The following is a 27,172-nucleotide window of genomic DNA, read 5'->3' on the forward strand; positions in this document are numbered from 1 at the left end:
TCACCATCACTCCAGCACTCATGCACATGTTTATATAAATAATATTTGGGATGATTCTGAAAGACTTCCCAAATATTGATGTCACCTTCTTGGATTACCTTTCTGCATAGTTTAGCCTGATGTATAACTTTTAGTCGTTCACTAAATTTTATAGCATCGTCCAGGAAAATCCCTCTGATTGAATATCTCTGGAACTTCTCCCTAACCAATAATCACTGAATAAATAAAATGTAAAATGTCTAGATTTTAAAAATGCTTTCTATTTTTTTTTTTTTTGAAGGTGGGGGAGGCTGTCTTTTGGCCTTCTGAAAGCCTTGAAGACATGACTGTGCCAAGTAGCCTGGGGTCTTGTGATATTTTGGGGGTGGCTAATGGAGTAGATAAAACCCCACCTCCTCCCTCTTTGCACTTGGTTCCCTCTTTTTTTATCCTGTTTGGTTTTATTTTAATTGAATTTTAAATTCAAGATCCTTATTTATTGTTTTAATGTTTTATAGCAGCAGCCCCCTGACCTTTTGGGTGCTACTCAAAATTTCCGCTACTGGTTCTCCAGAACCTGTCAGAACCTGCTGAATAGCACCTCATGGTTTTGTACTCTGTCTGGATCCCGCACATGCACTTGCGTGGCCCAGATCCTGGCTGGCTGTAGCCTAGTGCCAGTCTGAGGCCCAGGGCTTGAGAACCTCTGTTTTATAGTACATTGTAGTCAATGTCTGTAAGTTACCTAGCATCACATTTGGCAAGATGGGCGGCAGACAACTTTTGAATCAATCAATCAATTAATCAATATTAATTTTCCTATCTTTTCTTATTTATTCCATTCCAAGCCTATTATAAACATGTCCTCAAATGAACTCTTAGGTCACTTACCTCCTTTGGTTGTCAGTTCCTGTTTTCATCTCTTTCCTGACTGAGGAATGAATGCCAGTACTAGAAAGAGAAGGCTTGGTAGCTGTAATGTTTTCCCTAAGTAGTTTTCAACTGCTAGGACTTCCAATTCCTGCTTTCCCTCTGGAACTGCCTTATGTCATTGGATTTGCCATATTGCAAAGAACCTCTGCAAAGGAACAGCAGTGCTGTGGGCAGATTAATTAAGTTAATTAATTTGTTTCCATTTACATCGGCAGCTTCGAACTTGAAGTCACGTCACCCAAGGCAACAGAATCTGTGTCAGAAGAAAATGGGCGTCTCATAAGCAGCCAGCCTGAAGTGAAAATGAGGAAAGGCCGGAAGAGAGAAAAGAGAAGCAGCGTCATACTTCCAGACAAAAAATCTTCTGACCTTCCTGATATGAAATGTGTAAGTTATTGTTTTACAGGGTAAAGTTTAGTATCTTTCATATTAGGCACATTTTAACCAATCTGTGGCCTTCAAAAATAATAATAATAATAAAATCTTGTATTCTTTCAAGATACAACTGCCAATTTGTAGGTGACAATCTAACATGTTGTGAAGCTGCATCACTCTGTTTTAACTGTAGTTAACATTCTCTGGGTTAATCTGCTGCTTGATACAAGGGCAGATGCTGGGTGGGAGATTGCTTAAGCAATCTGGAGGGGAGCATCTGGCTGTACATCTATGGCCTCCAGTTCCAGCTGAGGTTCCTTCAAGATAAATAAATGCTCACTTTGTTAAAGAAACAAAATATCTTGTTACGATACCACAACTTTGCAAACTATGCCATAAACAGAGCAAAGAGATACCACACTTTTTTGTGCCATTTATCATCTGAGCACTTTGATTACACTAATATATCATCAGTCTGAATTTATGTAACTTGCACTGCAAAATTTTATGACAAACCTAGGGGGAAAATGGCTTCTGAGTATTAAAAATGCAATGTCTTAAAGGAAGGAAAAAAAAACCAACCCACATCAGTTCAGTAAAGAAGTTTCATCCAATTTTCTTTGCTGCCAAAAAGTAGAACTACATGAAGATCAGGTTAGATCACAGAACCTTTAGAAGAATTATACCAAAATATGCATTATATCTGGACATCAGCTGTTTATCAGAAACCATTACCCTATCTATTTTTTTTAAGCCCAGGAGTAAATTGAGTCTCTTTTATGGTTGCCCAAAATATAAAAAAAAGCATTCAAAATTTTATGTTATTTTAAATTCTAGGATTAGAATTTAGGGTGGTTTTTTTTTTTTTTTTGAAATTATGGTGGCATAAATTGTTAATAATCAGTATGTGCTGTCCTGAAGATTTTGAAAAGAATTAAACTATGCCACTTCTTCATTAAATTAGGAAATTTAGAATTGAAAAAAAAAATAGAAAAATAAACTCTCTGATATAAAAAACATATCAAGTATATTTATGCATAAATCTTCCATAACCAGGTTATAGTGCAGGTGGTTATGGGAACAACGTGGCGTTCCCATGTAACACTTCTCCTGCGCGAGCTGCGCGAGCTGCACTGGCTCCCGGTGGTCTTCCGGGTGCACTTCAAGGTTTTGGTTATCACCTTTAGAGCGCTCCATGGCTTAGGACCTGGTTATTTACGGGACAGCCTGCTACCACCAATAGCCTCCCACAGGCCAGTACGCTCTCATAGAGAGGGGCTCCTCCAGGTGCCGTAGGCCAAACAATGTCGACTGGCGGCCCCCAGGGGGAGAGCCTTCTCTGTAGGGGCACCTACTATCTGGAATGAGCTCCCCCCGGAGATACGGAGGATCCCAGGTCTGCGCACCTTCCATCGCGCTCTCAAGACTTTTTTATTCCATCAAGCCGGCCTGGCCTAAATCTTTCCCTTTAAAATGTAAATTTTAATTTGTTTTTAAAATTATTGGGTGTTTTAAATTGTCTTGGCCAAATTGTTTAATTCAGTTTTATTCTGTTTTTAAATTTTGTATTTATGTGTTTTATCCTGTGGCTGTTCACCGCCCTGAGTCCTTCGGGAGTAGGGCGGTATACAAATCCAATAAATGAAATGAAATGAAATGAACCGCCCTCCACACTTTTCACTTATTGTCACAATGGAAGGATATATAGAATGACTGTTATATTTCATTTTAGAATCTGTACTATTTTTTTAAAAAAAACCATAAACCTGGTTACAGTACCTACCACAGTCTGGCTCAATGTACATAGGGCAATCCATAACAAATACTTCTGAAATTCTCTCATTCCCTCTCCCTCCCTCTTTCTCCCACACTCTCTCTCTCTTTCCCTCCCTCCCTTCTTCCCTCTGTGTGTGTGTGTGTGTGTGAGAGAGAGAGAGAGTAATATACTTTCCTAATATTATTATTTGTTAGATTTATTTGCTGCCTAATAATGTTAGAAAAAGTATATTTCTTTGATTACCTGTAAACTGCCTGTTTTTAATATGATCCATATCTCATAATATTTTGTATATTCAAGCAGCAAGATTGAATTCATTGAAATGTTTTCATACCGTGATCTTATCCATGTCTATTTTTAAAAAAATCATTTAATAGTTTTTACACCTAGCCAAGTGTAATGAAGAAATAAAGTAGACCCTGATCTAATGAAGTATTTAAAATGCTAGAGTTAATTTGTGTGGAGAGAGAGAGAAGAGGGAGGGGCATAGGCATCCTGGTACTACCGCTATGAAGATATTTTGGACTTCAGTTTTCATGATCTCTAGCATATGCAGCGAGTGGCAGCTAGTATGATAATTAGTCCAAAGCAACTAGACAACTCCAAATTATCTCTATCTAGTATAGATTATATTTTCTTTCCTTTTTTTCCTCTGTACCTTTGAGCAAGTTTTATTAGCATTAAAAAAAGATGAGCGGAAGCTCCAAACTGATTATGTTCTTAGGGCGCAATTCAAATTCTATTCACTTTTAACAGAATAATTCCATTTGAATTTAAGCCAAAATGGCATCCTTAGGTCAAAATGGCATCCTTAGGTCAATAACTGACAGTGACTTATGTTTACGTAATACATTACTGACTTTCCTGCGTTATCCAGGAACAGTTTCTTTTTGATAACGTCCAATTCAGTAACAGTCTCTTCATACAATTAGAAAAAAATATTACTACGGGGCACAATCAGATTGCAACTATTTTATCTTATATATTAAAAAGTAACCAATTAAAACCAAACAATTTACTTTCTTGAGTTTACACTTTGGCTTTTTGTTGTTGTTGCTGTTGTTGTTATGACTGTGCAGCTGTCAAGAAAATATGAATTTATGAGTGATACCAACCTTTCTGAACATCTGGACGTCCCTCAGAAAACATCTGTTCTTCTCAAGCAAATGAGTTTTGCCAGCCGTTCTATGCCAACCATACCAGGTAAGTTAATTAAGAAAGTGAAAACTCTGCAGTTTTACGCTATCATTAATTTTTTAAAAACGATAAAATTCACTCTTGTTCATTTAAAAATAACAACAATGCTGTTATGTTATATAGTTTTGCCAGAAATTAAATAATACATGAGCAGTTTCAGCATCTTTTGAATCTAGACTATATATTTTCATGAAGGCAAAACCTACATTGCCTAGTATTCAAATATTTTAAAATCCTTCTTGTCCTTGAATATAGGGGTGGGGGGAGGTTTCGGGAGGTGGGAGAACATCAGTATGTATCTTGGGAAAAGTTCTTTCTGTTTCATGTACATAAACTCATGTTAACACTATATATAGTTAATTTTATAGATTGTTATATATAGATAACAACATATAGATAGTCCTCGACTTACAACAGTTCATTTAGTGACCATTCGAAGTTACAACAGCATGGAAAAAAGTGAGTTATGGCAAGAAAGGTTGTAAAATGGGGCAAAACTCACTTAACAAATGTCTCACTTAGCAACAGAAATTTTGGTTGTAAGTCGAGGACCTGTACAAAGATATGCCACTTTATTCATGCAAGTATTTTTGTTCCATAACATAAGCATTTAAAACAGATGAAATAAAATGTAATGTGCTTGTGATAAAGGTGACTATTTAATATAGTGTTGAAAAAAACAGAAAAGTAGGCAGTGTATATTTGTCATAACTGATAAATGTCAAAATTCATCTAGATGCTTGCACATCACAATTCAGCTGTTGTTTTTATTATTTGTATGAGTGATCCCAGCAATTCCCTACTAAGATTTCATCATTCATGTCAAATAAATGGTTCATCTTGCTGAATTTGTGAACATGGTCTGATAGACTGGGAGAAAGTCTAATTTTTTTCCTGTTTCCAAATTCTAGATGACTAGAGTTCTTTTGGAATAAATACTTCCATAAAATACTGACTGATTAGCTATCTGTATTTTTCAATGTGTGTTTGAAATAGCACTTAGCAATAGCACTTAGACTTATATATCACTTCACGGTGCTTTATAGCCCTCTCTAAGCGGTTTACAGAGTCAGCATATTGCCTCCAACAAGCTCATTTTCCTGACCTCAGAAGGATGGAAGATTGAGTCATCCTTGAACTGGTAAGCTTCAAACTGCCAAACTGCTGGCAGCTGGCAGTCAGCAGAAGTAGCCTTAAGTACTGCATTCTAACCACTGCACTACCATGGCTATAGGAAACAGTTCCTATATCTGCACGTAGCTTGAAAGAAGCCTAATTGAAAAATTGTTTTCTTCAAGGCCAGACATAGGAACTGCTATAGAGCTGCAGTGGTGCAGTGGTTAGAGTGCAATACTGCAGGCTACTTCTGCTGATTACTGGCTGGCAGGAGTTTGGCAGATCGAATCTCACCAGGCTCAAGGTTGACTCAGCCTTCCATCCTTCTGAGGTGGGTAAAATGAGGACCCAGATTGTTGGGGGCAATATGCTGACTCTGTAAACGGCTTAGAGAGGGCTGTAAAGCTCTGTGAAGCGGTATATAAGTCTAAGTGCTATTGCTATTGCTTCTACATGCTGGTACAAAAATGGAAACACTGAAGTCTTATTTTACATAACATAAAAAGATAGCAAAGATGATGGCTGCATCAGTGGAAATGGATGCTCACTTTCTAATGCTGAAGGAGTTGGGGGATAGCAGAATGATGAAATGTATCTTATAAATTCCCACAGAATCGCTCTAACTTTATTATTTTTGTCACTGACTTAAAGATGTCAGGGACAATGCTAAAGTAGGAGAACATTTCTCTTCTTGTCTCAATCTTCTGTGAGGGATATCTTTGATGGATATACTATCATGTGAATATTGACATAGATTAGTACATTCGAGTCAGAGTTAAACATTTCTGTGAAAATTTAATCTTTAGTCTTATTTTTAATACACACACACACATACACACACACACACACACACACACACACACACTACCAGAGAGGGAGAGAGAGAAACTGATGATGTAAATTTATATCATATCTATATCTCTATCTATCTACTGTGTTTCCCCGAAAATAAGACCCTGTCTTATATTTTTTTGAACCCCAAAATAAGCGCTTTGCCTTATTTTGTGGGAGGTCTTATTATTTTGGGGCACATGGAGCAATAATAATAATAATTATATAATAATTATAATTATTATTATTATGCCGCCTTACCTGATTTCCAGCTCTGCGTTTAAATATTTTTGGGGAGGGCTTTTTTTTTGGAGGGAAGGCTTATTTTAGCACATGCGCTCAAAAGCCCGATTGGACTTATTATCAGGGGGTGACTTATTTTAGGGGAAACAGAGTATCTGTTTGTCTATCTATCTATCTATCTACTTTCTATCTATCTATCTATCTAATTTTTGCGATTTACTGATATGGATTCCATTTTGCAACTTTATTTTGACTATGTATACTACACTGTTTTAAAGCTTTAACTTTATCCATATGCTGTCCAACACTGGAAGAAACAAATGTGTCACAGAGAATCAGTCAGACAAGCATTCCACCCATCTTGGAAACAGAAAAGAAAACTCTAAAAAAGAAGAAAATGAACCAGCTCTTCAAAACAATAGTAAGTGTCAGTGTTTCTGTTCAAATTTTAAGCATTCAAACAACATTTTTAAGCAACTTGCGCATTTCATGTTGGCCTACAGTATTGCATCTACTTAAAATGATAAATGATCTTTCAAAATCTACACTGTAATACAAGTCAACTTACAACTTACGACTACAGACTTACGACTTAGACTTGTGGCTACAATTGACCCCAAAATGTTGCTAAGCAAGACAGTTAAATGAATGTTGTCCCCTTTTATGACCTTTCTTGTGACAGTGAACACTGCAGTTGTTAAGTTAATAATATCATTGTTAAGTGAATCTGGGTTTCCCCATTTACTTTGCTTGTCAGAAGTTCACAAAAAGTGATCACATGACCCCAGGACACTGCAACCGTCATAAACATGAGTCAGTTGCCGAGCATTTGATCACATAACCATGGGGATGCTGAAATGGTCACAAGTGTGAAAAATGGTCATAAGTCACTTTTTTCAGTAACTTTGAACTTTGAACTCAAAATGAGCTATTGTAAATTGAAGACTATCTGTAATCCCTGACTTTGGAGATATATTTTTTGTTTGTTTAATTATTTTATTTTATATTAGATAGCAATGGATTTACATAAATTTTTAGTACAAAATATGCTTCTTAGTCCATGCCATCTGATCAAAATGTGGGATGTTTTCTAGCTATAAAGTGTCACATTATATTTGAATAGACTGTGCTTCAGTTCTTTGTTTTCATAGATGATGACTGCATTATCATTTTAAAGCACTCCCAATAGATTGTTGCAATTATGATATCAATGGTATAATATGGTAACAACCACTGTCAGCTGATTGAGTGGCACAGTTGCGGCATTTATTTAATGGGCATCATACTAACTTAACCAAAGATGATTCAGGACACCTTAACACCTAATATATCTCTCAGCATATCGATTTGTTAAAAACATACAGATTGAACATTAACTACAAAAAATATTTTATGTTAGTTCTACAGAGACAGAATTTCAGTGTATCAGCATTGCATTTGGATTCCTCAAGGGTTCGTTCAAAAATAAATTGCACCTAATTTAATGAAAATATATGCTAGCTTGATTCTTTGAATTTTTTCCATTGTATAATATAGGGAATAAATTAGTCCCAGCAGGAAACTGGAAGGCAAAAAGCTATTTCTCAGTTCTCCCTTGTCAACTTACAGACAATTTTAGACCAAGCTGAGGTGAAAATGTTGTCCTGAATAAATAGGATTGTTCTGTTAATTCTAGAATCCAGAACCTGAGATTATTTTTGAGACTTGCCAAGTACAGTCCTGTCACAGAGCCAAATAATAGTTTTTCATGTGATATATAGCATGCATATCCTATCTGCTTCTCTGGTTAGATTTACATTTTCTGATTTATCCCTCAGACATGTGAACCAAAGCACATCTTTGTTCCTCCTTCTAAATTTGCATTTTGCAAATGTTGTTTTATATATAGTTTCCGTTAGTGTTGCAGTAATAAATATTTTTAGGAAGGTTATCTAACTTTGCATTGGGGAAACACTTCTGTTCTGGCTGTGCTGGGGAAATAAATATTACTGCTCCTCTCTCCAGATGCTGCATTCCAAGTAAGAGTCCTAATAACTAATTAGAGGAAATAAATTACTTAACTGTATCTATTCATTACTTACATCTTCCTGTCTCCAAATCCAGTCGAGAGGGCATGCTGTGGGTTCAATTATATAGGGACCTATATTTGGCAGTGAGTCTTCTTGGCTGCCACGCCTGCATTGTGGAATATCCTTCTCCCTGTGGTTAAGTTGGCACCATCGCTCCTAATTTTCTGAAGGTCCCTTCAGACCTGATTGTACATCTAGCCTGGGGATGCCAGAAATCAGACATTAGTGATGTGACTCTTTTATTATTAAACTCCATTCATCCATTATCTCTTTTTAGCTGTGTTTTACAGTTTTAACGTTTTTAATAAAAGCAAGACATTTGTAAAATAAGTTTTGCCCCATTTTACGATCTTTCTTGCCACAGTTCTTAAGCAAATCATTGCAGCTGCTAAGCTAGTAATATGGTTATTAAGTGAATCTGGATTGCCCATTGACTTTTCTTGAGAGAAGATTGCAAAAAGTGATCACACGAGAGAAGATTGCAAAAAGTGATCATTTTATGACCCCAACCATCATAAATATGAGTCAGTTGCCAAGCATCTGAATTTTGACTGTGGGACCAAGGGATGCTACAACGGTCATAAGTGTGAAAAACAGTCATAGGTCACTTTTTTTCAGTGATGTTGTAACTTTGAACGGTCACTAAATGAATTGTTATAAATTGAGAACTACCTGTAGCTTGCAGGAAGAGGATGAACAAATCTCATTTCTTAAAGAGGTGTCTTTATCACCTCTTTCCCTAACAGGAAGAACTAAACTTTAAATACATCAGTCACCTAATTAGGCACGTATAATTTGAGTTCATTCAGGCTTTTTACAATAATGTAGTTCTTTCAAGAAAAGAAGCCATTGAAACTGCTGATTGCCTCCAAACCCAATGGGATTAACTCTGACATTTGTTCAACTACCTTGAGGAAATTAGCAGGGTAACCAAAAGAGCCTCTTAGCTCTTTATTCCTGGTGGGATATCAGAGGATTTCAGAGGCATCTCTGAGACAACCTTTACCAGGTCTCTAAAATTATCAAAGTATTCTTGCTTTATCCAAGAAAAGCCTCTTCTCTAAACTTCAGTGGATTTTTCTGTTAACTATGCTTGCTCTGCTTTAAAAGGTATCCTTCCAAGTCTGTAATTTCTTCATTGCTTTCCAAATTCTATCTGAACATAGAACATACTGTAGAACATAGAATCATAGAGCTGGAAGGGACCTCAGAGATCTTCTGGTCTAATGCCCATCTCAAAACAGGAGACCTTATACCTGTGATGGCGAACCTATGGCACGCGTGCCACAGGTGGCACGCAGAGCCATATTGGCGGGCATGCGAGCGTTGCTCTAGCTCAGCTTCAGCACATATGCGCATGCTAGTCAGCTGATTTTCGGGCCTTCTGGGCCCACCGGAAGTTGGCAAACAGGCTGTTTCCGGCCTCCAGAGGGCTCCGGGGGAGTGGGGAAGGCTGTTTTCGCCCTCCCCAGGCTCCTAGAAAGCCTTTGGAGCCTGGGGAGGGGGGAAAACAGACCTACCAGGCCCACCATGCCATCACATGCCAAAAGCGCGGGGAGCATGGGGGGATTACGCGTGCATGTGCGGGGGGCTGGGCACATAAAATTATGGGTGTGGACACGCAAACGCGAGATCAGCCCGCACTCTCCCCGCTTTTGGCATGCGATGGCAAAAAGGTTAGCCATCACTGCCTTATACCATCCCAGTCAAATGGTTGTCTAGTCTGTTTTTGAAAACATCCATTGATGGAGCATCAACAACTGGCAATCAAGCTACTCCATTGATTAATTGTTCTCACTGTCAAAAAATTTATCCTTACCTATTGGTTGGATCTCTCATTAACCACCCATTACTTTCTGTCCTGCCCTCTCATGTTTTGGAGAATAAATCAATTCCCTCTTCTCTGTCACAGCCCCTTAAGTACTGGAAGACAGTTATTATGTCTTCCCCTAATCCTTTTCTTCCAAAACCCAGCTGTTGTGAAAAGGGTAAGAAATATATATTTTTTCTCATATAATGTTCTTACTTCATAGTAAGTGTTGGATCTTAATGTCAATCCTGAACTGATTGCTTACAATAAGGTCACAGAGAAATCCAGATGTTAATATCCCATCTTTTCCTTCTCTTCTATACAGTACAAGCCCAAGCAACCTGAAGATGGAAGGGGTACAAGTGAACGGCAACCTGATGTTTCAGAGCTCTGAATAAATTCCACTGTTTGCAGGAAAATAATTATAGGCAAATTTTTTAAAAAATGATTCTAAATTGGAAATGAAGGTTGGCTTACAATGTTGATATGTATATAAAATCATTTGTACTATCAGTCAAGACTTAATGGTGTTACACTTCTAAATGTGTGACTTTGGTGATATGCAAGATTTGTTAATCTGTGGGCGAGTTCTTAATCTCAATACGCTGGGAATCAATGACATGAAGTGGTCATTGGAGAAAGCATTGATCTTCCACTGTGCATAGAAAATAATGTAACCCAAATAATATAACCCTGGACTTGTTTACAATTCTTTTGCCTTATATTTGTACTTTGTATTGTATATATATGTGTGTGTGTGTGTGTTTGTTTGTGAGTGTGTGACAGCAGTGTGGTCATAATCTATTGCATATAATCTGTTGAAACCACCTATTCCAATCCTTGTATTAGAAACTGGATCTTAGTTGATCCCACTGGACCGAAAAATCATGAATGAGGTTTTAAGGTTTGCTAAAATCAAAATTGTATGCAATCAACATCTTACTTGATTCCATGGGAGTCATCATTATGCATTTATCTCCCATTGCCAAAATATCTTTTATGACCGCTCTCTACTATATTTTATTGCTTGACCCTGGAGAAAAAAAAGATGGCTTAGTGATACATTTGTTTCATATTAGGAAGCAGTCTGGCTTTCTTGGCTTAAGCAGTTCTTTTCCAAAATTGATCATGCCAGTTTTCTCTGGCATTGAACTGTCATTAATAATTGAGTTGTAATAGCCCAGGCTGAGTTTGCCCACAGGTTGATAAAAAAAAGAAGAAGTAATATTTTAGTACCTCAGTATGTTTTTAAAATGTTCTCTCATAAACTGTATCATCTTTCTTTCAGGAAGTCATTTCAAGAAATATATCTTTATTGGTTCATTATGCCAACATTATGTCAAAATATTCATTAGTTTCTGTAATTTCTAGCTGAAGCACACAGTACAACTGCTTTGATCTAATAAACATATGATCAAAGGGACTTCTTTTAAAAAAAGTGTTCAACTTCTTGCCTCAAGGTGCAACTGAAAGTTACTTTGGAATTTCTACAAGAATGGGGGTCTGGTATTAACTTATTCTTAACAATTGATATTCTGATGTAGTAGAACTTTAAAATAAAGGAGCCCAGCATCACTTACTATTTGTTTTCCCTTACTTGAAATATTCGCTAGCACAAAAAAACAATCCAGCCTGAATTAACTTTGAATAGTCACTAAATGAACTCTTGTAAATCAAGGACTAGCTGTACAAGCTTTCTTGGCATTTGTTCCCAAAATCTGAAACTCCAGAAGTCCAGAAGTTCCAAGATACAGAACTCCAGATCTGGAACTACATCTGTCTAATTCTGTCTGTGTTATTCATTTATTTATCAAAATTTATGAAAATTTATATGGCCACCCAACTCATTCTTAGTGACTCTGGGCATCTTATAAAGATAAAAATCCAATATATATATAATTGTTATAACAATTACATATATATATTAGGTTGTTGCAAAAATATTGCATACATTCCATCAGCAGGAAAAACGTGTTCCTGCAGAAACATTACATGCACTCTAGGTTTGCTGATAAATTGTATAAGGTGCTCTGTCCTTTATTGATATTTATTTATGTTTCGATTGTGAATTTATAAAAGTACTTCAGTCTCCTCATTTAGAATGGACTGTTTCTAGTGGTTAATGTTAATAAAATAATACTTACCATAATGTTTATAACCTACCAGAAGTATTGAGTTATAGATTGTCTTTTGATAAAGTTTTCAAGTGCTCACTGCATAGCAATGAAGAGTAATAACTCTACAATCTCTGTTTCTAAATATCACTTTTCCCATTTGAATGATCTCATACTTACAGCTTAGTAGAACAAAAATCAGATGCTGTAACACGTACATTTTTCACACAGGGAGTGAATCATCCTGACACCATCAAGTGTTGAATGAATAAGTTATTATTTTTCTTTTTTCCATCATCAGATCTGAAGAGTGCTGCTCATTGCTTAATATTAATTCTCTGATATAAAGGCTTTCCCTAACATGAAGCTCTTTGTTTAGCGTACTTGTTAAAATATTTGTATAGAAACAAAGCATGTCAAGTTGAAGGGAGTTAATTTCATTTCTAATTGAAAATAGAAAATATGTTGTTCGGGCTCCTTTTCTTTCTTCTGTTGCTTGGAAATAGATGTTAATGACTTGTGCTTGAAAATAGTAATATTATATGTGACTGTGCATACTTAACTTTTAATAGAAATGTGAAAAATCTATTAGATTTTCCTTTTTTAAAAAAACAAAAAGCAAACTTAAAATAACTCTTATTACATTATACATTTGAAAACTCAGGTAAGTATAATTTGTGCATCAGTAAAACTAAGGCTATTAAATCAACATATAGCAATAGCAATAGCACTTAGACTTATATATCGCTTCATAGTGCTTTATAGCCCTCTCTAAGATGTTTACAGAGTCACCCTATTGCCCCCAACAATCTGGGTCCTCATTTTACCCACCTTAGAAGGATGGAAGGTTGAGTCAACCTTGAGCCTGGTGAGATTTGAACTGCCAAATTGCAGGCAGCCGGCAGTCAGCAGATGTAGCTTGCAGTACTGCATTCCAACCAATTGGATAAGATCCTATGCAGGGGTGAAATTCAGCAGGTTCTGACAGGTTGTGGAGAACCGGTAGCAGAAATTTTGGGTAGTTCGGAGAACTAGCAAATACCACTTCTGGCTGGCCCCAGAGTGGGGTGGGAATGTAGATTTTGCAATATCCTTCCCCCAGGAGTGGGGAGGGAATGGAGATTTTGCAGTATCCTTCCCCTGCCACACCCACCAAGCCACATCATGCCCACCAAGCCACGCCCACAGAACCAGTAGTAAAACAATTTGAATTTCAACTCCTATTGTATAGTAGCTCATATTGTATAGTGGCGTATTAATGTTGTAATTCTGCTCCGTTTAGTGAGAAGTTGTTCCCTCTGTATTTAAGGATCTACAGTCTCCCATTCATGGATAAAGGTGGGTTGGAATGGGTGAAGCTTTTGTTTATGTTTTCATGCGGTGATTTGATTATTTATGTGGCACTATGTTTTTTATTCTTTTTTTCTATTTGAATTTGTGAACTGCCCTCAGTTACTTTGGAGTTAGATGATAATAAACCCAATAAATAAATGCGATAAATGCAATATTATCCAACAAGCTCAACATTATCTACTATAGTGACTGGCAGAGATTCTTTGGAATTTTAGACCAGGGTTTTCCACATATACTTGATAGTGGTGAGGATTTATTTTCCTTGCAAAGCATATAGGAGTAGAAAGGAAAATCCTTGCCCAATCTTAGAATGTTCTGAAATTTCACTGAACATTCCTCAGTACACCTTAATTGAGTGGTCTGGGGCCGTAATGCAGCCCCTCATCTTCCAGAGAGAGCCCAAAAGCTTCTCCAGTGACAAGATAATTCCACTAGAACAAATGTGGCTAAGAGAAGAGAATACTCATAGATCAAAGTTGAATCATGGGGTCAATTTAGGTAATGAAATATCTCTAAGAAAATAACTAAGATCAGGGGGCATCAAGGACCCCACAGAAGTGGGGCTGATTCTGTTCTCCCTGATTAGATGTTGTAATGTGTCTTTAAAAGAGCTATGATGAGCTGCATCTTTTCCCATTATGTATTGTGGCTTCTACAGAGCAGTGAAATGTGGAAATTCTAAATAGTAATATAAAAGAAAACCATGAGTAATTCATATGAGTGGCACTCAGTAAAAATGTATTCTATATGCATTCTGTGTAGTCTCTATGAAGACTTAGAGTCTTGGGTGTTCACAAATGAACAAGTGTTTGAGAAGTCAACCTATTGTGCCCACAATAGAATTGCCAAACTATTAGATCTAGAATTTGGGAAAAACAGCAGGATGATAAGCGCTCCTAATTTTGTCCATGTAATTCCTTGGTAGTACTGTATAAACTTAGTTTTCATCTACTGCTTTAATAGTACTGTATAAACTGGTTGGATGAATGACAAGTCCAAGGAAGGAACAGGGAGTGAAAATCAGATGGTCTATCTCCTGTTTTGTAGTGGAATTTGAAAGAACATTATTAATTGCAATATGCAATAAAACAAAGGTACTGACAAATTTCTGATCACATGTACCATACTGTGCATCTTATTTTTAGAAGTTATAATGGAATTTTCAGGGTAATTTGACTGAACAAGATTTAAGCATCCCACATATTCTTAAAGAGAAGATCTGCTGAAGGTCCTCCTTCAAATGAGGGGATAGGAGCTGCAAAAGTATTTTGGCAACTAATCTTACAACATGAAATGTCCCTAACTTCTCAGCCTTTAGGAGAAGTTGTAAGAGCTGGCTGTCCTGCAGAGTAATGAGTATTAATGATTATTTGAGAACTTGTCATAGATAAGTAGTAGGCTTATATTAAAATTAACTCAGTCATATAGACAAATAGAGAAAAGATTCAATTCTTTTTATCAGCTGATTAGCCAGTTCCAGATTCTTAAGTTGGTTCCTGCAAGCAGGGTGAACAAGACACATCTGTTTCCATAGCCTACATTCCCACCATCTCAGTTCAATATAGTTTGAGCTACTATGCATCAAAGTTAGTATTCTGGTGCTACCCCAAATCTACAGAATCCTGGTTTGTTAAATGTTCATGCATTGACTATGTTTTAATTTGAGTTGAGATGTATATAGTATAAGGGTTTCTATATCAAGGGAATCAACAAAGGAAGTAAGCATTCTCCTTATCAAGATTTTGTTCCAAGAAAGTTGGGGAAGGGATACTTCAGCAACAATAAAGCTACTAAAATAGTCCTGTGAGTCCAAGTACATAATTCTATTGCAGCTGAATCATATCTTCCCTCTCTCTAGAGAAATATTTCTAGAGACCTCATGTTGAATAGTCCTTTTTCACTGCAGATCATAATTCATACAACTATGGAAATGAATGTTGAAATATTCACTCATAGTAATGTAAAGTTGAACTCAGTGACTTTTGACACATCTTTGTGGTTTTCTTAGTGACATTATAGCTCTGGCTTCCTATTGTATTTTTCAGTCTAGTCTATAATTCTGGTATTTCTGGATGGAGCCCCATCAAAAATTAACCACTGTAATCCTGTTTAATTTCAAAAGTCAGTCAGAGGTATAGGTATTGGTTAAATATTTCAGATTAAGTTCCTGTGACAACCCTCCAGGAAGATTAAATTGCAAACATTCATCTCATTCCTTTACTATATTACTAGTGAATCTAAGAAAATCCTCTTTTGGGAAGCATGGCATTAAAATCTTACTTTGAAGTCTTTCCTTGGAAGTTAAGTATAGTGTATGTATTCCTTTTTTAAAAAGTGTTTTTAATTGTTTGGTGTAATTAAAATTCACACTCTTTTTGGCAATAAATTAATGATTCATGTCTGAATATGAGCCAGCATTATAAAAGAATACTTTTCCCACATATATATTTAGACATGGGCTGCATATGTCCTTCTTGCAAATGAAAAAGAAAATAAGTTCTGATGTAACTTTCATAGCAGTTATAATTTTCATATCTAATGTGGCTTCTTCAAGTCCATCACATTTTATCTTTGTGCACAAGGGAATGATCCGGATAAATAATGGGGTTGCCCTCCATGATTAATTAAAATTAAATTAACCTTGATTAATCAAAATTAAATTAACCTTGATTAATTAAAATTAAAAGTGTTTCAGGAACAATCTGTTAGTTAGGGCCCATCTATACTTTTTTTAAAGACAAAAAGTAGGAAAACTTCTTTTTGTTCATTATGTCTGCAATTCCAGTAACAAACCGACTGATATGCTATATGTTATTCCAGATTAAAAGATACATTCATTCCCAGTAGTATCAGTCATGAAATATTTTAAAGCATACAAATTATTGATTTAAAAGTAGATATCTGCTCATTTCTAAAAATACCTGAGTAATTTGAAGAACTTTTTATATTTCTAAAAAGGGTTACATACCTGGAGGCAACAGAACAGAAAAGAAAGTACTGAAGAAAATCACAAAATACCAAAAACCTGCAAACAGAAGTGGAGCAACTATGGCAAAAGAAAACAACAATAGTATCAGTAGAAATAGGCACCTTGGGTGCAATCTCAAACATCTGGAGTACCATTTGAACACTTTTGGCACTGAAAAAAAAATCACCAACTGACAGTTGCAAAGAAAGTCTTACTTGGAACAGCTCGCATCTCATAATAGTATTTTAACACCACGAAACATCAACATCTGCCTATCCCATCTGCCTAACATCTGAGAAAGGACTCAATTGATGGACAAAAATACCAAATCCAGTCTAAATATGTGGCCAACAGTGCAATGAACCATAATGATAATCCAACACTAGATGGCACTATCAGAGTTTTCTGTATCTTCTGCTGCCATCTAGTGATGAGTTGGTGTTTTTGCACTCAGATATGGTATCCGTGAAGTTTACATACAGTATAAGTAGCTTGTGATGGTTTGTGTAGCAATCTTTATCATCCCTGAATGCATAAGAATGTATTTTTTCAGTGTACTTCCAGTAGTGTTCACAAGAGGGAGCTATTTATCTATAATATTCAAAATTGAATCAGTCAAGTAACTGAACATTCTAGATCAGCAAGTTAACTACACATTAGGGATGGGGGCGGTGTTTATTTGTATATTAAGCTCTTTAGAAATGCATTAGAATTTTTTCGGCATTTAAAATACAGATTCAAAAAGCCCTACATTTTAGTAGCATTTCTGTAACCTTCAGCATAAAAGAATCTCTACAGCTGCAAATTTGCAACGACTTTTGGGGAAGAAGTCTCACTGTACCTGAACTAACTGCTGAACAAAACATACGTGGGCTTCTTGCCGTCTAGGAAAAGTGAATGTTTTTGATTGGAGCAATGTTTATCAGATAATATTTCTAGACATTTATAAACCCAAAGCATGTTGTTTCCACACACTAAGCAATAACATGTGTTCAAAATATTATTGTCAATGTTGCATGATACCAGGAAACAAAGAAAACCAAATTGCATTTGTGGTAAGTGCGATTTAACAGTTAACATTTGTTCTTCCTAAGTTTCAAGGGCTGGCTCTGCGGTTAAGAAGTGTACTTCATTTATCAAACAAAAGTGAGACCGTTAAGCCAAAGTGGTAACTTGGTGTAGCCCATGGAGAGTCAAAGTCTCATAACGTTCAAAGATAAGCATTTTGACATCTGTGGAATACCACACATAATAAAAAGTGTTCAGTTATGGAAGCAGATTTCAGCATGCATAAGGGGAAATAATTGTTTCTCTTTCCCTGCTAAAGTGTAAGGAACACTTTGATGGACACTTCAGTACCTCTTGAATGTCCATGTTGAAATAATTACATATTACCATTTCAATACAAATCCATACAGGAGATTCCCTTGTCAGTTTTAAAACATTTTTTTTTTGTATGAAGTTTTTTACCTGATGGCCTTACATCAGCTTTCTCAAATCGAACATCTCTAGATTTAAACCCATGGCAACTTTAAATATTTACAGCCAATATGGTCATTACGCTGCCCCAAAGAATCTTGTATGAGACTGTAGGGAGATTACAGCTTTTGCTTCTCCGTTTCCATTGCTTTCTTTGCAGTTTTGGTGCCCTGACTACACATCTTAAATCTGATAATAGTGACCAAAGTTTAGAAGCTATTTATGTATGACTGCATTTGATTGAATTTTTATTTATTTGAAAATTTGCCTTTAAAAGAATTATATTTAAGAACTGGGAAGAATTGAGAACTATCAACCTGTTCATGCAGCTGCACAAATTAATTTGTTGTCCTAATGTTCCCCAAACAATTTTATATTAATTCTGAATGTCCAAAGAACCACAGTCGGATTGCTCTTGAAAGTAAATGCAAATTGGATTTGTCTGATTAACTGGAAACCTGAACAGTATTTTTTCAAAGGGTTTCAGTATTGCTATCCACCTTCCTAATAGGAGTCTATCCTATATTAAGGTCCATGTACCTCCTCCACAAGCTATTGTTTTTTAGGGAGACTGCAATCTGAGATAAACTAGTGCCTTTTCTCCTGTCAATTCCATATAGCTTATGAAGTGAAATAATCTTTCCATGGTACAGCATCTATTGTAGCGGTAGAGAGCTTTTCGACTGGCTTTCCTATTTTTCTGACTACTACATCCATTTTTCATGGCAATTGTGGATTATGGGATCCGTGGTCCAAAACCATGAGGATGGATGTACTTCAGCTAAGAAAGTCTGCCTTCAAATCTAACATTCTTCCAGCCTAACCATTATTTTGCAAAGATACAAAGAATATTGCCTCTCTAAACAAGGACAAGTCAATTATTGCTTACATTTTTGATTAAAAGGAATCTGTTAAGTCTTCTTACGATTGCTGCACAAAGCTGATTTTATATTGAAATATTGTTGATTTAACCTGTTACAGTCCTATGTTCTTTCTGGATAGATTCTTTTAACCCAGACTGTGCAACCTGCAACCAAAATGGGATTGGAATGGAACAAAAATAAATATGGATCAAGATATCAATTATATAAGAATCAATTAAAATGTAATTAAATACATTGGGTAGTTCCTCTTCTGATCTCATGGAAATTATGATTTTATAGTGGGACGGTTTGGAAGGGACTGTATTTTAAGTGGCACTGTTTCAGCGGTTATAAGTGAAGGAAGGTCACAGTTACAGGCTTCACATCTAGAGGAAGTTACTTGTGATGGAAAAGCAGCATCTCCTGCATTAGGAAGAATCTTCTGTGATGTAATTTTCTAAATTCCAGTGCACTCTGTAATTATTTTATTTAAACACCCACTCATAATTAGTTTGTGTGCCAGGCATAATTTTCTGTGAAACAAGGATTGTCCTACATGTGCTATCTCTTTCCTCTATTAATGGAGATTGTTATATTTAAGATTCTCACATTATTCCTCAGATTAAAACCTGAACTTGGGTTTAAAAAATCTAAGCAGGTTTGACAGGAAAGCTATCCATTTTTTCCTACGATATATCACTCTAGCATGTCCTGTCCTGTCAATCTTGCCTGTACTGTGGCATCTCTGTGCAGCTTGTATGTTTCTGCAAAATAATCAGCATTTTTATCACCTTGTTCTGGCTAAATAACTTTTCAGATACATCTAGGCATTGCAATATGTCTTCATACATGATTCTACATATAGACATCATTGGAAGAACCTAAAAAAATACCGCTGTGACCTTAAATGGGTTGATCATGTGGCAATTTGTATTGGCTTCTTTTAAAGGTACATTGATTGAAGAATTTGGGACAATACTTTAGGTGGAAAGGAAATACGTGATGACATCTGTTGAGAGATTTATATTGTGGTGGAGCCCCTGAGACACATTTATGTAAATTTGATCTTTAGGGTATAAATTGTAAATCTCCCCTAATGGAGGGATTACCCTGACATATTTTTTTAAAATAATAAGCAACAGCATTTTTTTTCTTTCAAGATTGTCAAAGAATATTTTCACTGGGGTATTCATGTATTTATCTTATGTTATTATGAGCCCTCAAATGCATAGTTACCAGACTTGGGAAAAACTTATAGGGAGGCCAAAACTCAGAAAGATCCCTTATCATATCAATCAATAAAAAGAAAAGGCTTTATCAGCTGAATTTGTGTGTGGTGCTCCCTGGTGATCAACTCTGAATCTCAGGACCTTTCTTAGACACACACATTCAATAAAAATCTTCTGGCTAGTTTCTTGACATTTTGTAGTGGGAAATGTGCTGACATTAAAATGGAAAGCTTAACACCGACTCAATGTGTTTAAAAGAAACATAGAAAGTCCTTCTTCTACCATGAGTGTAATGTAGCCCAGCCCCCTTTACTTTATTTCCTGACTCCCTCCCCTCTTGTTAAGCCTGCCCCCCATCTCTTCCTGAATCAATTCTAGCATCCCTTTTCTTAAGTGCCGAAAAAAGTTTAGAAAAAGGAAGGTAATAGAAAGGCATTGGATATGCTATGCATAATGCAAGACGTATGCAGAATTATAATATAGCTGCTGAATTTTTTTAGCATTCACTTAGAACTTTAAACGACACATAAAATTATACATTCTGTGGACACCGTTGGGTATATTAGCTTCTCTGTTTCATGTAGAAAGCTGTCTTTTTCCTTCTTTGTTATGTGGTTTTCCTTATCTCTTCATGTTGAAAAGCTCTCAAGACATTTTTGGGAGTCATGTATCTGATGAAGACGTAGGCAGTGTGCCCATTAAAAGGAAGCAACTGTAAATATGCATTAGTCTGATTTGACATTGTTTTTTAAAAGTCCATTTTCCTAAATCATGAAAACTAGTAAATTTGAAAAGTATGGGCTTTGTTCATTTAATCCCAAAGTATAAACTTCAAGATTTGGTCATTTCCTCTTACTGCTATGACCAGGCCAAGATGGTCCCCCCCTCACAAAAAAAAGTGAATTACAATATTGTGCATTGTCACCAGACAAGAAATTTTCTTGAACATTGTGGGAGTTTTTTTTCTCCTGAGCAAACAACACCCATCAGATTTGTTATGTCAACTGAACAGCTTCCAAGCAAGTAATACACTTCTTCCCTAGTTAATGCACAGATAATAGCTTTGATAGTGTAAAATTTGAGGATTCCTGAACTGGGAAATAGTAATTAAAAAAAAAAGTTTCTTATCTGCCTTTGCAACTCTAAAGTTTGAAAAAAAATATTAAGTTTCTAAACTGCCTTTGTCGTTACTGCTGTGGTCTGCCTGAATTTGAAGAACAGGATCATCAGTTTTACCTGCAAGTAATTTTCAGCTTTCTTCCTGTCAATCATACTAGTGGAAAATTCCTCCATTCATTTAAAAAAGATAAACAGTTGTAACTTTCAAATTTGGTTAATGTGACATCTATTACTGGCTTGAGCTGTCAGCATTCCAAAAAAGGGATATCACCCAGATCTCCAGCCTATCAGGATGCACGAGGCTGAGTCTTGGAAAGTAAACCTAAACATTTACAGGTGTATAAGTACTGGAGCTAGCTAGCACAGATGATGCACCTGTCTCAGGGAAAGGACTAACACAGGTGTGTTGGAACTTGGGCTACTGCCAGAGCTAGATTATGAGCTCATTTGATCCACAGATACACTCACCTCCACGCTGCAGCCCGCAATTTCCAAGCATCGGCCAGGAACCACCTGAAATGAACATCTACTATGAAAATTTCTTCCACCCACAGAACGTTCCTAGTCCGCAACGGCCCACCAACTTTGAAACAGGGGACTACTCTGCTGCACCCAATCCTTACTTGTGGTTAAACGGACCTTCCATTAATTCTCCACCTTACCTGCCAGGATCCAATGGCAGTCCGTACATCCCACCATCCTATGGAATCCAAAGGCAGCTCTTGCCCAACATGCATGGCTTGGCAGGGAATGAAATGGGCTGGCTCCCTATGCCTTCTCAAGAGGAGCTGATGAAGCTGGTCAGACCACCTTATTCTTACTCTGCCCTGATTGCCATGGCCATCCATGGGGCACCAGACAAGAGGCTGACGCTCAGCCAGATCTACCAGTATGTGGCAGACAACTTTCCCTTCTATAATAAAAGCAAGGCTGGTTGGCAGAACTCCATTCGTCACAACCTGTCCCTCAATGACTGCTTCAAGAAGGTGCCCCGGGATGAAGATGATCCAGGTAAGAAGCTTTCTTAATACTCACTTTGTTCTTCAGTTTACCAGGATTTCAGCCAAAAGTTCTTCTGAGCCAGGTTCTGATTCTGTCTCGCTCACAGTAAACACAGGCAGGGTCTCTACAAGAGGCTTTTGATGTCTTTGGACTCATCTAATCATAATTGTGCCACAATAACAAGGAAGGGCTTTAGATCAGCACAGGAAAGGCCGGTTGATGGTAGAAAAGACAGTGTGGTGTGGGTCACTGAGGCAAAATGGCTTGAGACCACTAAACTGCAGAGGTGCTTCCTCCTTTACCAAATTCACATGACTTGATAGTCACAAAGATAATCCCACTTTAAACCACACTTTGCCAGCATTTGATTCTATCCCTTTAACAGTTCTGTGATACGTAGAAGTTGGCAATTGTTCATTCTGTGCTTTGAGAAGCATTGCCTGTTGAGTAAAGACACTGGAGCATTTTTCCTGTGGTCAGTTGGCTCTTTCCTTGGCTGTGAAATGAACTGTTTCTTCCTTATAATTTCTTGGTGGATAAAACAATTGCTGGGAGACACTTCCAAATACCCTCCCTCATTCCTACCCACAGTTTTGCCCAAGGTCAAATTCTGCTTTGTTTCAGTAAATTCTCCTGATGCTAATTAGGGTGTCTGTTAAGTATTTTGTTGGAGAAGTAGGGATTTTTGTGTGTGTCTGATAAGCACAAACTGTTAAAAGTTCAGTTTTACCTCAAGGCAACCTGGACAGGGCCTGGCCAGAGTTATTTGAATACAAGCAGCCTCTCCTCCTTTTTTTTTTTTTAAAGGGTGTTGCCCAATCTGCTGCTTTTTCTGAACCCAAGCCAAACTAAGCCTTGAGAACCTGCTCTTTGTTGGCTTCAGTTATATTTATGTTTTCTTGCTCTTGTTCTAACAGGGAAAGGCAATTACTGGACTCTGGATCCCAACTGTGAGAAGATGTTTGACAATGGAAATTTTCGGCGAAAAAGGAAGAAGAAATCTGATTGTAGCGCCAGCACGGTGACTTTGGCTTCTGACAAATCAGAGGACAGTGCCTTAAGTGGCAGCCCCAAGGCACCAGAACACCAAGATATTTTGGAAAACTCATCGGGAACTGAGAGTTCACCTGAAAAGAGGTCTCCACCACCGCCATCCACTACTCCCTGCCTTAACAATTTTCTCTCCAGCATGACAGCTTACATGAACGGTTCCAATTCAGTGAACCGCTCTGTGCCCCTGGGACTTGGCAATGATTCTGGGGACAAAATGGGACAGAATATGGTAGGCTTCAACACATACACGCCTCTTCCCAGTCATGGGGGTGGTGAATGGTCCAATTCGATGTCCTCTGGTCATCTTGGCTATAGCAGTTCAGTGCTTAACCAGTTCAACAGCAGTTTCTACAACAGTCTGTCTGTCAATAATACTCTGTATGCAAGAGACGGAACTGAGGTGTAAACAAATGGAGGCCTTGTGACAGGAGGAGTCTTGTGTGAGAAGTAAGAAAGAGGAACTATGTCAGGGAAAGGACTTCATGTGAGCTACCCTCTTCCCCCTTTTTCTTAGACAGACCAAAGTTTCTCTACTAACATGTTTCCAGGCAGTGGTTTGTTCATAGAATTCAGAGGCTTCGAATCGTACAAAGACTTCTACTCCTTATAAAAATTGTAAAGAAGAGCATACCCTTTTCACTTTCACATTAGTCAATCAGAAATAATTGGTTTCAGACTTTTTGACATTAAAGCAGAACAGAGTGATCGCTTCAGACATAAATCTACCTTTGGAAAAATCCACCCTCTTTTTGCTTTCTCTGCATTCCATTTGAGTACAAAAATACCATAAAGTAAAGCATGGTAATATTCACTAATTGGGTTGAATTAGTTGGACTTTCTTCTTACCAGAAAACATGGCATGATCCAGCTGATATGAAGTATGTTTAATATCTCACTTATTGGATGAGAGAAAGCTTATGCTTCTCATCTGCTTAAAAAATACTTATTTTTACCATTTACTACTGAAATCTATTTTATCAGTGTAAAGTGACATGCAGAAAAGAAAACAAAGTGATGGAAGTGTTCTTAAATAAGAATATATATAAATTAAAAACTTGACTTTTTATCATCCTATTTTTTTGTTTACAGATACCACGTTTAAAAAAAAAATCTGGAAAACTCTATTTAATTTTCAGTCAGGTGAATTTAGTCAAAAGTTTCCTACTCACCAAAAGCAATGGTATGTGATATATATACAATGTTATATGATAGTTGAAGAACAAAGCATAGAGTTTCTGCATTGTACAAGCCCAATGGGTTTGGTGTAGGCAGAATTCTATTGTGGTGAAGTATAATAGAAAAGCTCTCCTGGAAGATATAAAAGATAAGACACCACACTTCTAAACATATGTACACATATATTTTCTCAACACCTGACAACTCATGAGGAAATTGCTATTAAATCTGCCTTTTTCTTTTCTAAGGCCTAATATATCTTCTGTGCTTGTACTTAAAAACCTACGCTCAATTATACACACTTTCCTTATGCATTATATAATGTTGGCTAAAGTTAGGGTGGGAAGTCATGTTTCTATCGAGGGCTAAAATTGGATGGTGAGAATCTGTTGCAGGCTGCCCTTTTATTTCCCATAGCAAGGGTCAAAACTATTTGGGTTTACTCCTCTGACTTTTTAATGCCTTCTTATGCTTTCCTTCTTCTTTCCACCCATGATGTCTGCATAGATTTCCCCCCCCCCCCCAGTGTTTGATTTTGAAGCCTTAGAAAGAGCCTTATTAGATTGAAAGACATTCCACACCCGTGTCAAAAAGGTGTAGCCGTTGCATATGACAATCCTAGTGAGGCTTCAGTGGTGCTTACACTTGATCCAGTAAAAGTCCAAAGGAGTTTAAATGCCCTCAGGTGAATGGGGCAAAAATAAAATCACTGCTCCTGGAGATTTCTTATTCTGTCTATTTTTGTTTCTCATGTCATTATGGGGGGGGGAGGAATGCAAGGGAGACTTTTCTAATAAAATATTTGTCTACCAATGTGTATGTGTGTGTGTACTGAGCTGGAAGCACACCATGGGTGCCAAACTAAATAAGATAAAAATGGATGATGGTGACATTCTTTTGACAACTGTTCCTTTTTATGATGCTTTAACTTGCAATTTTCTCCTGGGTCAAACCAGTATAACATATTATCATTTGACAGAATGAACAATGCAATGTCTGTCTGCATGCCTGATCTTTTGACTTCAATCCCTCTGAGCAACACACATGAATAACAAAAGAACACTTGAAGCAATGGGACAAAAAAATGCCATCTGTGGCTGCATCCTGTCTTTCCACATTGCTCTTCTTTGATTGCAAATGTCCTTGGAGGCCGGGTATTAAATGAGGGACAAATTATCTGATATATTAAAATCAAAAGGAACATGGGCTGCACTTTCTGATCTTCAGTGTAACAATATTAAGTAGATGCATGGCTCTGTCAATGAAATCAGTAGGATTCGGTGACCTTATTCCCAATTCCTCTTTTAAAGCAAAGGATGTCAGATGGAAATGCAATGGCTGTGTTTCTAATACGTGACTATATTGTGCCAATAAGTGGTTCTTGCCAAAATCGCCTATGCTACAAAAAGCTGAAATTTACTGTAGTTCTATTTGGGGGGGTAGGATAAGGGAAATGGGGGAGAACTACAACCATATACAGTTGGAGGTATGAGGGTCTAATTAAAATGCATATGACTACAAAATGTAAGTAGACAGGGGGAAAAAAATCTCTATTCATGCAGTGTAACCATTGATAATTTTTCTCAAGTTCTTAGATAAAGAACTTGATGGTTTGCGCCCCTCTAAAATTTCTATTTAAAATTTTGCTATTGTAAAGGAATTCTACCACAGATGAGTACAGTAGTGGCCAAAATTGTGGAAAACTTTTGGGAAAAGCGTATTTTCTAAAACTAGCTAATAACACCACTTTTTTTGGGAGTAGTACCAGTGGTGGGATTCAGCCAGTTCGTACCACTTCGGGAGAACCAGTTGTTAACTTTCTGAGCAGTTTGGCAAACTGGTTGTTGGAAGAAATCATTAGGGCAGAGAACCAGTTGTTAACTTACTTAAATCCCACCACTGAGTAGTACCATATAATTATTTAGCTTTTTAGCATTAGGAAAGATAATTTAATCAAGAATGTAATGCAATCACTTTTATGAAGGATTTGCTATTGGAATAGCAGTTACATTATAAAGAAGAAAAGTGAAACATGCAGAGAAAGACAAGATATACAAAAATTATCACCATAGAAAAAATGCAATACAAAAATTATCATGTCAGTTAATACTTGGTTGGGTAACCGTTGGCATGAATTACAGTCTTACAATGTCTTCCCATGGAGTGAACCAAGTCTTTTAGTTTTGCAGCTGTTATAATGTGAAACTAAGATTGAATGATTGCTTCTATTAACTGGGTTTTATTGCTGGGTCGCTTCTGACTAACAAATTTCTTTAGTCAGCTCCATAGATTTTCAATTGGGTTAAGGTCTGGGCTATTCCGAGGCCATTCCAGCAGTGGAATATGATTATCTTGAAATTCAAAAAAAGAAAAAAAAAGAAAAAAAAAGGTGGTATTATTAGCCATCAAACCTCAAAAATACACTTTTCCCAAAAGGCTTCCACAATTTTGGCCACTACTGTAGAGACCAACTCAGGAGAAGGAAT

General features: G+C 36.9%; 2 protein-coding genes across 2 annotated transcripts in view; both read left to right on the plus strand.

Annotated features, from left to right (window-relative positions):
* DOCK2 (dedicator of cytokinesis 2) overlaps positions 1-11,753 on the plus strand; it is a 306,359-nt gene extending 294,606 nt beyond the window's left edge. Inside the window, exons 49-52 of the mRNA XM_034406030.3 lie at positions 1,128-1,299; positions 4,144-4,267; positions 6,730-6,872; positions 10,656-11,753. Coding sequence (XP_034261921.2) covers positions 1,128-1,299; positions 4,144-4,267; positions 6,730-6,872; positions 10,656-10,724 — 508 coding nt within the window. The 3' untranslated portion in view covers positions 10,725-11,753. The remainder of the gene's footprint in view (positions 1-1,127; positions 1,300-4,143; positions 4,268-6,729; positions 6,873-10,655) is intronic.
* A 10,070-nt stretch (positions 11,754-21,823) lies between these two features.
* On the plus strand, positions 21,824-25,499 carry FOXI1 (forkhead box I1). Its single transcript, XM_034406023.3, has 2 exons — positions 21,824-22,466; positions 23,375-25,499. The coding sequence occupies exons 1-2, from the start codon at positions 21,893-21,895 to the stop codon at positions 23,914-23,916; spliced, it is 1,116 nt and encodes a 371-aa protein (XP_034261914.2). The 5' UTR covers positions 21,824-21,892; the 3' UTR covers positions 23,917-25,499.
* The last annotated feature ends 1,673 nt before the right edge of the window (positions 25,500-27,172 follow it).

This window comes from Pantherophis guttatus, chromosome 2, assembly GCF_059756535.1.
Source record: "Pantherophis guttatus breed Tessera chromosome 2, ASM5975653v1, whole genome shotgun sequence".
Classification (NCBI taxonomy): domain Eukaryota; kingdom Metazoa; phylum Chordata; class Lepidosauria; order Squamata; family Colubridae; genus Pantherophis; species Pantherophis guttatus.

Coding starts and splice junctions, on each gene's coding strand:
- FOXI1 (XM_034406023.3), top strand. CDS start 21,893: ATGAGCTCATTTGATCCACAGATACACTCACCTCCACGCTGCAGCCCG. Junction 22,467..23,374: donor CCGGGATGAAGATGATCCAG/GTAAGAAGCTTT, acceptor TTGTTCTAACAG/GGAAAGGCAATTACTGGACT.